At 37.5% G+C, this 15258-nt stretch overlaps 3 protein-coding genes and 1 non-coding gene across 6 annotated transcripts in view; 2 read left to right on the top strand and 2 right to left on the bottom strand.

The window, feature by feature from the left end:
• Window positions 1-2425, top strand: part of LOC104698784 (WD repeat-containing protein 11-like) — a 9175-nt gene extending 6750 nt beyond the window's left edge. Inside the window, exons 14-20 of the mRNA XM_010414178.2 lie at window positions 218-532; window positions 708-829; window positions 1083-1227; window positions 1305-1397; window positions 1588-1661; window positions 1768-1821; window positions 1934-2425. Of these exons, the coding sequence (XP_010412480.1) occupies window positions 218-532; window positions 708-829; window positions 1083-1227; window positions 1305-1397; window positions 1588-1661; window positions 1768-1821; window positions 1934-2246 (1116 nt within the window). The 3' untranslated portion in view covers window positions 2247-2425. The remainder of the gene's footprint in view (window positions 1-217; window positions 533-707; window positions 830-1082; window positions 1228-1304; window positions 1398-1587; window positions 1662-1767; window positions 1822-1933) is intronic.
• LOC109124906 (actin-related protein 6) lies at window positions 2464-4386 on the bottom strand. Its single transcript, XM_010516401.2, has 6 exons — window positions 3413-4386; window positions 3264-3327; window positions 3101-3185; window positions 2961-3011; window positions 2824-2886; window positions 2464-2741 (listed from the first exon to the last, which is right to left on the bottom strand). Exons 1-6 carry the CDS (start codon window positions 4289-4291, stop codon window positions 2612-2614), a joined length of 1272 nt encoding a protein of 423 aa, XP_010514703.1. The 5' UTR covers window positions 4292-4386; the 3' UTR covers window positions 2464-2611.
• Window positions 4611-9266, bottom strand: LOC104790619. Of its 3 annotated transcripts, XR_002038604.1 has the most exons (7): window positions 8881-9266; window positions 8439-8575; window positions 8097-8322; window positions 7668-7821; window positions 7510-7584; window positions 7288-7363; window positions 4611-5696 (listed from the first exon to the last, which is right to left on the bottom strand). It is a non-coding gene; the product is annotated as an uncharacterized LOC104790619 (transcript). The 3 variants fall into 3 exon arrangements; XR_002038606.1 differs by lacking the exon at window positions 4611-5696 and having other exon boundaries at window positions 6249-7363; window positions 7668-7872; XR_002038605.1 differs by lacking the exon at window positions 4611-5696 and having other exon boundaries at window positions 6249-7363; window positions 8439-8559; window positions 8881-9265.
• LOC104790618 (zinc finger BED domain-containing protein DAYSLEEPER-like) lies at window positions 12003-15052 on the top strand. The gene is made up of 2 exons (XM_010516400.1): window positions 12003-12209; window positions 12932-15052. The coding sequence occupies exon 2, from the start codon at window positions 12939-12941 to the stop codon at window positions 14904-14906; it is 1968 nt and encodes a 655-aa protein (XP_010514702.1). The 5' UTR covers window positions 12003-12209; window positions 12932-12938; the 3' UTR covers window positions 14907-15052.

Raw genomic sequence — 15258 nt, 5'->3', positions numbered from 1 at the left:
TTTTGTTCGTCGTTGTTCTTGTCTAGGACTCCTTAGATCCATAAAGTAGCGCGTTTGCTTTTGGGTTTGTGTTGTGGTCCCAAAAGTTTTGCTTTTTGTGCGTGAGTTTGCTTTTAGGCGCGTGTAGGTTTCTTTTTGTCTAGTCATAGGTTGTCGTTAGCTTTGCTGTCTTCAATCATTGACTGTCCCAAATAAATATCTCATCCGTCAGTTTTAGACGCATTATACTCACGAATATTCGCACGCAAGATTGTATCCGTCAGTTGTCAGTTTTAGTCATAGGTACTCGTACTCGTACGCTGATGTGGTCAAGAAAGGTTATGCTGCAAGATTTGCTTTTGCAGCTGCTGTTTATGGTGAAACCTCAGAAGCACTTTTCTGGTTGCAACTGCCTCAAGCCATTCGCCATCTGATGAACAAGCTGACGAAAAGGTCTCCGCAAAAACTCCCTTCCCCTGCTTCAGGAGTTGATGAAGCAACTATGCTGAGTAAGATATCATCTACTGGTGTATGGGCACCTGAAGCCAGGAAGGTAGATTCCATGTTCAGTTTCAAATTAAAACTCTTTTCCTTCAAAAGATTAGCCATTCCCTTCTACCAGGATACATATAGATGATATGTTTGATTTTGGAAATGATGTTGAGATCGTAAATTTCCATTAATATAGTGTTTGTTGGTGAGCTTATATTCCACATTTTCCTGGACAGTGTGATGGTTCACTTAGATTGATGGCTTTTGAGCGAGAAGAATTACGGAAACGTGCTAATGAACGTCTTCCTTGGCATGAAAATTTGGAGGGGGAAGATTGCATTCAAAAACAAGTACACGAGTTAGTATTTCACTTTTAGAATGTCTTTATTTTTATTGTTTCAGTTTATTACTTGAAATTATTTCTAGTTTTTGTTGTAGATCCTGTGAGAAATGGAAACTATATATATTTTAGAAGCTTTTTAAGCTGAGAGAAAGATAGTTGTGTCTTGTATTGGTACATTATAGAATTTAGTTTTCGAATCTGAGTTTCCAGTTCCATGCTTTAAGTTTTGCTGTGAGAAGTGAATTCACTCAGTAACTTTTATGACCAGGCTGATTTCAGTTGGAAATTTGGAAGCTGCTGTGAGTTTGCTGCTTTCTTCCGCCCCAGATTCTCCCTACTTCTATCCAAATGCTCTCCGAGCTATTGCACTCGCTTCAGCTGTGTCTAAATCTCTTCTCGACCTCGCACTTAAGGTATCTTGTCTTGGTATATATGGTGGTCTTTTGTGTCTTAAAAAAATATCAGTCCATCACTTTTGTTACACACGTAGGTTGTTGCAGCCAACATGGTAAGGACCGACAATTCGCTCACTGGTACTCATCTTCTATGTGCGGTCGGAAGACACCAAGAAGCTTGTTCACAGGTTTAGCTTCCTAATCTCCTTCGTGATACTAAATATTGCATATTCTTCTGAACTAATGCTTCGACTGGGATTATCATTTTATTCTTATCATAACCATTTTATTAATTAATCACTAGGAAACGTTTTTTTAGCTGTCGTTTAATAATAGACAACGTTTTAGACACCAACTTTCGACCTTTCTAATATGCAGCTACAAGATTCTGGACGGTGGACTGATGCTGCTACCTTGGCTGCCACACATTTAGAAGGATCGGATTATGCTAGGTCTTTTCTTTTACTGTTTCACACTTTCACTGTTGGATCTGATTTATATTTCTATGAATCAGTTTATCTCGTGCCCTCTCTTAAACCACTCCCTCTTTATACTCAGGGTATTGCAGAGGTGGGCTGATCATGTTCTCCATGCGGAACACAATGTCTGGCGGTACTGTATCATACTCATCTTCGATACTGTTTAAATTGGATAATTTAAAAGTGACGTAGAATCCTCTAAAAAGAATCTCATAATCAAAAAGAATTACGTTGTATTGATGTAGGGCGCTTATTTTATATGTGGCTGCTGGTTCCCTGCAAGAGGCGCTAGCAGCTCTCAGAGAGGTGCAACAGCCTGACACAGTAGCCATGTTTGTGCTCGCCTGTCAGGAGATCCATTCAGAAATTGTAACCGAGCTGTCAAGCCTAGAAGATGAATCTGAATCTGAATATGCTTCTGGCGAAGGCACAGTACCTCCCGATCTGCCTGGTCTTGAACCAGGGAAGGAAGAAGTGACGGCAGTTTGCGAATATTTTCAACAATACCAGAGAAAGCTAGTGCATTTGTGCATGGACTATCAACCCTACACGGACTGATGAGAACTTATACAGCCAAACTCTTTCTCTGGCTTGGCAATTATATATTACTTTATCTCAGATAAACACACATGGGACTCTCAACCCTACACCGATGTTTCTGTATGTTGTACCTTAAGCCCTTGTTCTGTGTAAAATTGATTTTTAAGACCATATCAATTTCTCTGGTTGTTTGTTTGTTTGGTGGTTATTGGTTAAACGGTTGGAATTTTCCGAATTTCGGAAATTTAAGATCAAAAGGAAAACAATAACAATACACTTGGGTGTTTGGTAACGCACTAACGCTATGGTCATGCATTACAAATATACGACACACGACATATAATGTGGAGAATAACAACTCAGTTGATATTTTTTGGTTATCCTCAATGAAAGAATCTCCTCCGACAACGAGCTGATCCAAGTTCTTCATAGTCAGCCTTGGTGACACACATGGACTCAAAATCCGGGCTGGAAGCCAAAAGTGAACCCCCTCTCCATACACCTAGTATTGGGCTGCAAAAAGTAACAGCATCTTCCAAATAAAAAACGCTGCAAAAATTAAGGAAAACAAAAGGAAAGTATTGAGTTTGTTTACTCCTCCAGTGTTGTTATCTTCACATCAAAGTGGTCTGGGACTAGTGGTCGAAGCTCTACTTCCCTGCAATATATCAGACATCAACATCTCTAATAAGCATGAACCACTTTCGCGAGGGACTTTAAATTAAGACTTACAGTCTCTCCTTAAGTTGTGGAAATAATGTGCTTCCACCAGTTAAGATGATGCTGCCACAAAGACGGTCAAGGCTTTAGACAACAAAACTAATTCACTGGCAACTGAAGCCAAAAAAAAAACTGTATCCATTTGGAACCACCTTTGATACAAGACTGGTTGCAAATAAGGATGACATGAGCTTACAGCTCGGACAATGCACTCTGCAAGTCCTGCCTGATTCATCCCTGTCCCAAAACAAATAATTTACCATCATCAATCTTCTATGTACGACGACATTCGAACACTCTTTCATCGATACAAACCTAAATCCGCAGGCTGGAATAGCGTCTCAGGTACAAGAAAGCGCTCATTCGTTAAGTCAATCTCCTGCCAAAAAAAAACAAAAAAACCCTCACATTTAAGAGAAATCTCAACCTGCATAGAAGAAAAAAAAAAAAATGGGAAACTTCACATTTTTGTTCATGTCAGCCTTCTTCCTGTCCCCAACCTTTGCCATGAAATCAGACTCCACATGATCTTTATCTGACAAGCTAAGAAACCTCTTAGCCGCTTGAGGGTCTTTGACATAACCTTTAGTATGTGTAACACCATCAGGAAGAACATATGTAGACTTGATAAGATTATTTCCACTTCTAGCAAGGCGGAGATCACGAAGAAGGTCAAGTGAGACAAAACAAAGCTTCTCCTTAGCATCATCAACTAAAAAAGTTTCATCCATAACATTTATAGATCTATAAGAGACCAATTCCTTCAAGTAATTAGTGAAAGCTTTGCCTCCTAAATCAATCCTCTTAATGGCGTGATTAAGAGTGAAATTGTGAAGAACAGGAACAGCGTGAGTGAAGGAGAAGCCACAATCAACAACGAGACTACACTGAGTCTTTGAGAGGACTGAATCAGGCTGACGACTAGCTTCATAGAGATGAACAAGAGACTGAGGATGAGCTACGTAGAGAGAAGAGAATCCGAAGTCCTCGAAGACAAGCTCGTCGGTGGAACGCTGAACGGAAGGGATCGAGAGTGGTGGCTCAGTGAGGAGGAGAGAGGAGGAGGAAGGAGTGATGTGGAGGAGAGAAGTGAAGAGGTGTGACCAGATGTCGCGTTCTAGGTCAGAGTTTATGAGGTAGCCACGGTCGATGGGGCGGCGAACAGAGGCGGAGGTGAGGTCGATCTCCTCGGCCAGAGTAGTGAGTGGTGATGGGTGGAGGAATTTCTTCGATGAGAGAGGTTTGTAGAGACAGTTTGGGATTACGGTGGTGGGATCACGCTCCCCGCCTTGTCCAGCTTTGATTAGACCGCCACCGTTGTCTAGAACCACGATGTTTGACATTGATGACGACGGGTTCGCCGCCGGAGAACACTCTTCTTCCAAGTATTTTGTTTTCTTTAATTTTAAAATTGGGTTTAGGAACTAAGGGCATGTCCATCAAATAATTTAAGCAAAGTATCTTAAAACATATTTTATTCTTAATTTTGGAAAAAAAAAAAGTAAATTAAGAATTTTTAAAAAACTTTAATATTTCATGGATCTGTGTTAAATTTGAGATTCTTAAAAATATATATATATATATATATATATATATATATATATTATTGTAAATTATTATGGTATTTTATTTAAATTTATAATACTTGTATACTTTTAAAAATTGGTGAGCGATCAAAAATATTGATATCATTTAATTTACCTGTGGATCTAAAAATGTGTGTCATATCCAGAGGTTTTGTAAAGCTACAACCTCGAAAACAATTGTTGGATTTCCATATCCATGTGTATATTGACATTTCCATGCAGTTGGACAATTCCTCTACTCCCAATGCATATAATCTATGCTTCCTATCATTCCGGAAAATCCGCATAGTCGTTGAAGATCTTCTGGTGTGGGTCTGCGTAGGTACTCATCTCCAAATAAATGAATGATTCCTTCAACGAACTTTTCCAAACATAACATCGCAGTGTTTTTAGCAAGCTGGAGGTATTCGTCAACCGCATCCGCTGCAGAACCATATGCCATCATACGAATTGCTGATGTACACTTTTGTAGTGCAGAGAGACCTAGCCTTCTGCTACCATTTCTTCTTTGTTCAAAGTATGGAAGTTTTGTTGAGAGTGGTTCAACAATACGCATGAACAAGGGTTTGTTCATTCTAAAACGGCGACAAGAGATTTGAGAAGAATATGTTGCATCTTCACAGAAATAATTATCCCATAAGCGTTGGTGACCTGCTTCACATTTTCTTTCAATGTGGGCTCGTTTCTTCTTCTTGGGTGCAAACTAATTCATTGCTTGATCGAAACGATTCTCTAATGCTTGATCAAAATAATTGTCGAATGTTTGATCAAAATACTCATCCATCATTTCTTCAATGTTATTAGAAGAAGATGCCATTTTAAAGAAAAAAGAAAAATATATTGTAAAAAGGGAAGAAAATCTTGTAAAAGCTTGATATTGTGGGTACAAAATGGAAATGGAATAAGCTCTAGCTCTCGTTTATGTGTCTACGAAGATGCTCTTATGTAATGACGAGATTGTGGAGATGCAAAAGCATGATATTCTCGTCTGTGACCAAGTACATAGGTCCGTGAACCAAAAGCAACATGGATGTGACCAAAAGCTTCTTGTCCTAGCCATCCGCTTCTTGTCCGTGACCAAAAACTTGTTGTCTTCTTCTTCTTCTTCTTGTCGTCTGTGACCAAAAATCTTCTTGTCTTCTTCTTCTGCTTGTCGGCAATCCTGATGGAAGGACAAATAGAAACAAAAATCAATCATACAACCAAAATAGTTATCTAATTTTAAAACCAAACTACATGAACAACAAAGGAACATATACCAAACTGAACCGAATGAACAACACATATCATTGTAAACAAGTTAAACTCATTACATAGGCGATATCATTACATATCATTAAAACAAGTTAACACCATTACATATCATTAAAACAAGTTAAACTCATTACATAGCCGATAAACTCAAAGTCAAAAGCATGATGCAACAACTGAAAGAAACAACACAGAAGCAAACATACACTCAAAACTGAAACTAACTTGACAACATGTCATTAATTATATTATTCTTCAAAGCGATTTCCATTTCAGTCAGAGGCTCAGTTTTAGCAAGTAGACGGTCAAGAATTTTATGTTTACTTTGCTTCTTTTCAATCATACTATGTTTCTCTTTCAAGGCAAATTCCTTTTGCCTTATCTCCCACATGTTCTGAAACTCGACAAGAGAAGCGCCTTCTGGCAACTTTATTGGCTTGTTTACAAGCCTTTTACCTTTCACCTTTGTTGCCTTAATACCAGTAGGCCGAACTTCCTCCTCTACATGAGTAACTGGAACCGAGCTTGATGATTGTGAATGAAGATCATCACACTTCCTTCTCTTTGATGCTCCATTACCTTTCGCAGAATTGGATCACACCATTTTTTATCATTGCGAAGCTCCCTCCAAGCATGCTCAAGGGTGAACTTCACCTTATAATCATTTAAGAAGATTTCATTGGCCAATTTCATGACATCACCTTCATTCTGGCCACTTGATTTCAGCTTTGTTGCAGCCTCATAGCTTCCAACAAACTTGTAGACTGTTTCGTTGATCTTCTGCCACCTTTGCTTACAATGCCTAGGCTCTCTCTTTTCTACACCAACTAGCTTAGGACTTCCAGCACAATATCTTGCGATTCGTGAACAAAAAGTACTAAATTTTTGATCAACAACAACAATTGCATCTTTGCTAGTGTTGAGCCAAGCACCAATGAGCACCACATCTTTTGTGTGTGACCACTTCCTTCTACGCTCCTTTGATTTCTGTTCACCTATAGTCGCCTCCTTAGCATACGAATGGGTTTCAAGAGTGTGGCTTTCTTGTTGACTAGTTAACAGGTCCATAAAACCTTGACCTTATGGATCCATAGACAAGTTTTTGGGTTGTGTTTAAAAGAGGATCGAGAATAATGAAGGGTTGATGGTCTGGTTAGGTGTGTAAAGGAGAAGAAAGGTATGTGTTTAGCTTCAGCTAAACACATAATAGATAACTGGAAGTGAGGTGTAAGTGTATTTGATTTTTAAATGTGACATGTAATCAGTGACAACTACCAAGCATTGAGTTTAACCTAACACTAGACAATAAGTGTTTAACTGTGACAACAACCAACAATGTGTGTTTAAGTTTGCAATTAATGACAAGTACAAAGCAGTGAGTGTTTAAGTGTGACAGTTACCAAACAGTTCTTGTTCAATTTAATGATGCAAATTCATGATGCAAATAGCCGAAAGATCAAGAAAGAGAAAGATCAAGAAATAGAAAGATCTGATACATTTACCTTTTGGATTCCATAGCACGAATTAGCTAAAACGAGAGTTGGTAGCCATTAAGCTCCTTCCAGGCTCCACACACACCTTCAACAAAAATTCCAAACTCAGTTTATCCAAACTATAAAAATAAGAACACATGCTTTTAGTTAGTTAAAGGTATCCTATAAAGGATATCAAAATTTGAAACTTTAGTCTTGCTTCTGAGAATTTTGGTCAGAGAGATGACTTACTATGACAGTTCGTACAACGCCTCCACTGGCTCCATCACGGGCGATGACTAGTGATACCGCCTTCAGAACAAGTTGCTGCAAAATACAATAGCAAGGACCAATTACAACAAATGGGATTTGCGAGAGTTTGGCAAAAGCAGAAATATAATGATAGTTACCTCGGCTTCTTCTTTGGTCATGTTTTCTTTCCAGGCCTGATCAAAGAACCCGTAAAGATATACAAACTGTATAATCTTCAGATATATAAGCTAACATAAGCATAAATTCGTCTAGTTTCGTCGAATCAAGGCACTAACGAAACACTCACGTATCCTGGTGAAGGAAGTAGCGAACATAGTCAGAGACAACTTGAGAATCAGCAGCCTCCAAAGTGTACAAGAAGAGAGCTAGTTGTAATTAGTAAAATGCATCTTCAATAACCCAATAGCAAGTTAATATTGAACAACAAAACATCCAAGTAAGAGACCCAACAATCAAAAGAGTTTCAATAAGAAGTCTAGCGAGCAAAACAGTCACCACAGAATTGGTCAAACAAAAACAAAATTGAAATCCCTAAAGATAGATCCAACAAAGCGAGAGGTTAATACCAATCTAGAGCGGCAGATGTAGACATTGTCAGTGAGTTGAGTGATCGTATCAGAAGCCCTGTTCGCTACGTACTTCACGGGCGATGCCTGTTGAGTTTGATCTGCAATCAAGCAGCCTCCTTCCTTGAATCATCCACCAGTCAACAGACGAAACATCACTGAACAACAGTATTCAAAGGCCAACAATAGTATTCGGTTTCACCAAACTCCATAGGTCTCGTCTCACCTACAGAATACAACACAGAACATCACAAAGAAGACAAATAAAAATCAATGTTACAAAACCACACAACAATAGAGATCAAAAACGAAAAGAAGAAGAAGCAAAATTGGAAGGCAAACCGTGGAGGAGGAAGAAAGAGAGAGGCTGGTTGAGGAAGCAAGAAGGTGAACATGTAGCAGACACAATCCCTCCCAAGTTCTGGCTTCATACAGACATACACGTCTCAATGGTTTTGCAATCCTGTCCAAACAAAAAACTGAGGAAAAAGATGAGAACAAAGAAAAAAGATGAGAATTTGCAAAGATGTATCCATATCTACTACGCCGCAAGATTCACATTTACCAAACACATGGTTTCTTATGATCAAATAAAGTATAAAACGCAAGTATACAAACAAACAAATCAATTTCAGATTCTCAAACAGCTATCATCATACAACCATAATTTTACTAAAATCGATTCCAATTCGTATAACTCTAATTCTTCTCACATCCATAAAACTATGATGCATGTCCATCTACAGATGAAATCAATAAGATTCTGACCAAGAAAAAAACTTACATAGCATCTGATTTTGTTAATCAATTGGCTCTCGAATTGATGAACGGAGATCGTCGATGGTGTCTCTTACGGTGGAGATGTGATGCCTCCTGGTGAAATCCACTTTCCGACTAAACCACCTTTCAATTCTCGGCTTCTTCTCTATGGAGATGATATCGCCATCAATCGGGAGAGAGAAACGAGACAGAAAACCACATAACAAAAAAATAAAAGAAAACTTTATTTTTCACTCACCCAATCGGAAACTGACACACCAACCAAATTTCTACAAAAATCTAAAACATCCTATGTAACCATCGATCCTAAGTTAAATCATACAAAAGAGAATTAAATTTAATTTGTTATAATACTTTAGCAACTCTTAAGCAACTGGTTAAATTTTTTGATGGAGATGACCTAATGGTATAGCTAGAAAGCCTCAACGATTTTAAAGAGAAACTAGTAAATTACCTCACTAGTGTTTCACCAAGGGAATTTTCCCGTGTTACAATGAGATTTTGTAAACCAAATGTATATATATGTTTTAACATGTTTGATTGAAATTTAACGCCGTTTAATAGTTCCATTACGGCCACTAAAACGCTGTTAAGTTTCAGATTGAAATCTACCAACTATTTAAAGATTTTATTTGACACCAATTTAATATATCAGGTATTTTTATTTCAATCAAAAACTGTTAGATAGTCAACGTTCAAATAGAATTAATTTTGAGATTTAGGAATTTTTCCATATACATAATAAAAAAAACAAAGTACAGAGATTCTCCCTTTTATCAAAGTTAAAGCTAGGGAGTGTTACTGGTATATGATTTAATAAAAAGTTTAGTGTTATCTAAAATTTATTGTTATTCAATCTTGTTGAAATTTAGTACTATTATTTTTGTGATTTGTAAAAAATTATTTAAAATTTTAACAACTCTTTCATTTATCCACTTTCTATGATTTTATTGAAGTCATCAAAATTCTTCATAAATTATTGTATCTTTGAGAGAGGGAGAGAGAGTGGAGATTTCTATTTAACCAAAATTTATTCCAAAGGTAACTAGATTAATTGTTTTGTAGATATTTTTGATTTAGTTAGATTTTTACTTCCTATTAGTCGGGTTTTTTTTCCCGTTTACTTATGTTTTCGACTATTAGAATTTCAGTTTTCTTTTGTTTCTTTTTTCTTCTACATGAATTTAATTTCAAATTCTGTATTTTTGTGATTGGGTTTATCTCTAGCTTTCTCCCTCTCAATAACAAAGTAATTTTTATGTCGTTATTGTCGATTAGGCTTGAAGAAGACCTTCTACTTAGATCTAAGGCGGAACTTTAGCTTTAGAGATTGAATTATGTTGAAGCTTTTTCAAGGTTGTTCAGATGAATCTCTAGAGAGAAGGCTCAAGAGCGTGACTACAAGTTTCATCTATTTATAAACACTTCTAATGTTTAAGACAATTATCGGCAAGAGAATTGAAAATCGATACTAAGGTTGTTCTTATTACTCTGGACCATGTCGTCCTTTTTTTCCCTATGGTCATTTGCATTAGAACAATGTGGAAGCCCTTGGTTAATTCAATTAGTTAGGGACATCGGAACATATGAACCAAACAATATTTCTTGGGGCTATTTCTCTATTTCTAAACTTTTATTATTATTTTTTAAACTAAAAATAAATTTCAGTGTATTGCCATTTTCTAGTATTAAAAAATTACGAAGATGAGAACCAAATCTAGACTTTTTCTAGGATAACTGGATAAGTATACATTTTGTCCACCAAAATAATATTTATCTATCATGTATTTTTTAGGCAACTAAAAATAATATAAATTTATATTTATTCTTCATGACATCTTGTAAATAATAACTGTTATTTATTGGTACTAGACATAATTTTAATATTTGTGGACAACTTATGTATGTTGTAATTTTTGTTACAGAAATAGTTTCTACGACCTAATAATGTATTTTATTTCAAGTCATCACTGAACACACATCATAAATTTTTTTGTTTTGAAAACATTCAAAATTCCCACTTTCCCATTTCCTACCTGTCACCAATATTTTTTGTTCATCACATTTTTGTCCATAGCCTCCAGATAGAGTCAACATTATTTACTCTAAATCCTAAATAGTAAAATCTACCCCTAAAAACTATACCAAAATCTAAAATTTTAAATTCAAACCTACAAAAATAAATTATACATCCTTAAAATCAATCTTTTGTGTTATGGGTATTTGGAAAAAAAATATTTTGTGGTATTTTGGGAAAGAAAATTTAAAATATGGTCTTTTTAGAAAAAAAAAATTAAAATGTGGTATTTTGAGGAGTTCTTCAATAATAAAACTGGAGAAAAATCCTAAATATTTGTAAGCAATCAAAAAAATTATTCGGTTTGGCGTTTTTTAATCAGACCAAATTTAACCGAAAACTTAATTAAAATAAAAAACCAAATGAATTTTAAACTTAACAAATTATTTCGGTTCGGTTCGGTTTTTTTGCCCACCCTAAACAGGACATGTGAAATAAAAAAGGGTCCGTGTGAAGATGATGCGTGTGTCCGTGCGAGCGAAAGAATTTTGCTTAGATACATACTGACTGAACAGGGACGACGTCCTATTTCCCCCTCCGAACTATCATATCGTACCAGATTCACCTCAATCTTTGACCTCGATCTATATCTCCTACGAACTTAAGTATTCCATCTATTTCTACCCGAAGCCATACTTCTATTACTATTTCCCCTTCGAAATATCATATATCACCTATTGCTCCATGAATCTTGGTTTATACGATTTGCTATTGGTTTACTATTTAATTAACCAACTAATGAACTCATTTAACCGGATTTGACCAAAATTTAATCCAATTACAAAACTAAATCAAAAAAACTTGAAAAACAAAAATTCCCAAATCGATTTTTCTTCTCTCTTCTTCTCTTTTTCTTCTTTTCATTAGAAGAAGAATTCGAAACCCTGCAAATAATCAATAATAAAACAGGTAATCAATTACATAAACTTAGATAATTTACACATGATTTGACCAAAAGGTTGATATTATATATTTAAAAGCCCAATAAGAGGCCCAAATATTCTCAGAGTGATATCAACCTAAACCCTTATTTAGACGCATTCGATAAAGATAATAACAAACTTATCTCTTTCGTCTTCTCTTTTTTTTTTTTTCATCCAAAGGTCCAATTAGCCTCTCAAGCCCAAATCTCTCTTTTCAGAGCTCTCTCTCTCTCTTCGCCGGAGATCGGCTCATACCTCCGTCACCACCGTACGATACCGGGGATTTTCCCTTCTCCTCCTCGACATAGAGTTTCAATTTTCCCCTCGCCGCAGGTACTGGTTCTCGAAACCCTATCTCTCGATTTAATATCGCCTTATTTTCTTGGATCTGTTTTCGGGATTTTTTTTAACAAATTGTGGCTCGTTCGTATCTCGAGTGTTTGGTTCCTGCTTTTTGAAATTGTTATCTTAGATCTACTCTGTGAAAATTCTCAGCTTGGATCTGCTAATTTCTGAAATAATTCAACATTACGCCAATTTTACTGGGTAGAAAAAGTTTTAGGTCGTTTAAGGAGCCAAAGTTTTAAAAAATTTCTCATGGAGGCAAAGGTAGTTTGAATAACTTGAATTGTTGTTTGTGTGTGTGATTTAAAAGAAAAAGCCCGATCTTATGTGCTCTGGTCTGGTTTTAGTTCCTTTGTTTGAATCACCTTCGTTGTGTTCAACTTTTGTAATCTGGGCTCTAGTTTTTGTTTTGCAGCCCATGTTTGATCGACTCTCAGGACCTTTAAAAATTCCAGATCTGTGTTTTTTTTTTTTTTTTTTTTTTTGTTAAGTGGTTGGATCTACGCGATAGCTTGAAATACCTGTTTTGCCCCTAGATTATTTACCGTGGGTCATGGCCTTGTGGAATAGGCCCAATGATTAAATAAATATTTAAATAGTTTAGTCGTTTTAGACTCCCATCAATTTCGGATAATCGTTATAACTTAATTACAATTCTGTGATGTGTGGGCTTTGTAATAATTTATATTTGTTTGGTTTTTGTAATGTAGCAAGAAGATGGAAACAGCTTTGGAGGTGTACAATGATGACACTGAGATGAAATCACCAGAAACCCAACCCATCAAGCGTCGCAAGAAGAAGTCAATGGTGTGGGAACATTTCACAATCGAGTGTGTAGAACCAAATTGCAGAAGGGCTTTCTGCAAAGGATGTAAGCAGAGCTTTGCTTACAGCAACGGTAACAAAGTTGCTGGTACTAGCCATCTTAAGCGCCACATTGCCAAAGGGACTTGTCCTGCGCTTATCCATACACAAGACAATGACAACAACCAACTGATGGGTACTCCTTACACCCCCAAGAGTGACACCCCGAGAAGACGTTACCGAACCCAGAACGGTAGTTCCTATGTTGCGTTCAATCAGGACAAGTGTCGTCAGGAGATAGCTAAGATGATCATTATGCATGACTACCCTCTTCACATGGTTGAGCATCCAGGGTTCATCTCGTTCGTGCATAGTATTCAGCCCCACTTTGATGCTGTGAGCTTCAACAACGTTCAAGGAGACTGTGTGGCGACTTACCTTGCAGAAAAGCAGAATGTCATGAAGTCTCTAGAATGGATTCCCGGACGCTTCTGTCTGACGTTGGACTTCTGGAAGTCTAAGCTTACTCTTGGGTATGTCTTTATAACTGCTCACTTCATTGACAGTGATTGGAAGATACAAAAGAAGCTTCTCAATGTTTTGATGGAATCGTATCCAGAAGCTGACGAAGCATTGAGTCTTGCCGTTGCCAATTGTGTTTCTGAATGGGGTCTGGAAGGAAAGTTGTTTTCCGTCACCTTCAACCATCCGGCAAGTAACCCCGCGGTTGAAAATATCAGACCTCTACTCTGCATCAAGAACCCTGGGATTCTGGATGGTCAGCTAGTAATAGGGAATTGTGTTGCCCGGACATTTAGTAGCCTTGCTAAAGATGTGCTGGAGAAAGGAAAAGATGTGATCAAGAACATCCGGGACAGTGTGAAGCACGTGAAAACCTCAGAGTCCCATGAGGAGAGGTTTGTTGAGCTCAAGGAACAGCTTCAAGTTCCAAGCGAGAAGCTACTCTCTCTTGATGATCAGACGCAATGGAACACAACCTATAAGATGCTCGTTGCTGCTTTAGAATTAAAGGAAGTCTTCTCGTGCTTAGACACTGCTGATCCTGACTACAAGCAACCTCCTTCAGCAGAGGATTGGAGGCATGTTGAGGCACTTTGCACATTCCTGAAGCCTCTTTTTGAAGCAGCCTCCACTCTTCGATCTAGTGAAAACCCATCTGCTGTTACCTTTTTCCATGAAGTTTGGAAGACACAGTCAGATCTGTCTCGGGCGATAGCTGGAGAAGATCCTTTTGTCGCAACTATTGCTAAAACCATGAAAGAGAAGGTTGACAAGTACTGGAGAGACTGTAGCTTGGTTTTGGCTATGGCGGTAGTGATGGATCCTCGGTTCAAGATGAAGCTTGTTGAGTTCAGTTTCTCCAAGATATTCGGAGAAGACGCTGGGAAAAACATCAAGACCGTGGATGATGGGATCCATGAGCTCTTCAGCGAATACATGGCGCTCCCTGCACCGCTAAAACCAACATCTGAAGGTGGGAAAGTGGATGGACTGTCGGATTTCGACACGTACATAATGGAGACGACAGGGCAGAATCTTAAATCAGAGCTGGACCAGTACCTTGATGAAACACTGCTTCCCCGTGTTCAGGAGTTTGATGTACTTGACTGGTGGAAACAGAACAAGCTCAAGTACCCAACATTGTCGAAGATGGCTCGAGACATCCTCTCGATCCCTGTTTCGGCTGCAGCCTTTGACTATGTATTTGACATGGAACCAAGGGAGATGGATGAGTACAAGACGTCACTGAGGCCTGAGACAGTGGAGGCCCTGATTTGTGCAAGGGAATGGCTTCTTGAGAATGATGCTTCTTCCGCAGCGGCACAAATGTCAAGTGCTAACATCAAAACTGAAGCATAGGTGTGAGACTTTTGCTTCATTATCTCTAAATGTTGTTGTTTTCTAGAAGTTTATATGTTGTCTTTTGTGTTTAGTCTTAAACCCACTGTGTGATTTGCAATTAGGAATTTGCCTCTTTAAATATCTACTGCACATTTTGTCTGATATGTTCTTTCCTAGATGAAGTCTACGTAGGGATCATCAACTGATCTAATTGCCTCGATGAAACCTATCTCTTAATTCCAAAACTAAAACCTTTCTTTCTAACAATTTTTACAACGTATACGAGTAATTGAACTCCAGACAACCGTTTTGGTACAAGGAGAAATTTTTTAAAACAACTCGTAAAAGAAACCTAAGAACAAAAGGTAAT

Source organism: Camelina sativa, chromosome 6, assembly GCF_000633955.1.
Source record: "Camelina sativa cultivar DH55 chromosome 6, Cs, whole genome shotgun sequence".
Taxonomy (NCBI): domain Eukaryota; kingdom Viridiplantae; phylum Streptophyta; class Magnoliopsida; order Brassicales; family Brassicaceae; genus Camelina; species Camelina sativa.
This window is presented reverse-complemented; position numbering and strand designations above follow the sequence as displayed.

Excerpts from the sequence above, each read along its gene's own strand:
- LOC109124906 (XM_010516401.2), bottom strand. The coding sequence starts at position 4,291 with ATGTCAAACATCGTGGTTCTAGACAACGGTGGCGGTCTAATCAAAGCT. Across the intron at positions 3,328-3,412 it reads AGGCTGACATGAACAAAAAT|GAGATTGACTTAACGAATGA; the intron begins GTGAAGTTTCCC and ends TTTTTTTGGCAG. Across the intron at positions 2,742-2,823 it reads AAGATAACAACACTGGAGGA|CCCAATACTAGGTGTATGGA; the intron begins GTAAACAAACTC and ends TACTTTTTGCAG.
- LOC104790618 (XM_010516400.1), top strand. The coding sequence starts at position 12,939 with ATGGAAACAGCTTTGGAGGTGTACAATGATGACACTGAGATGAAATCA.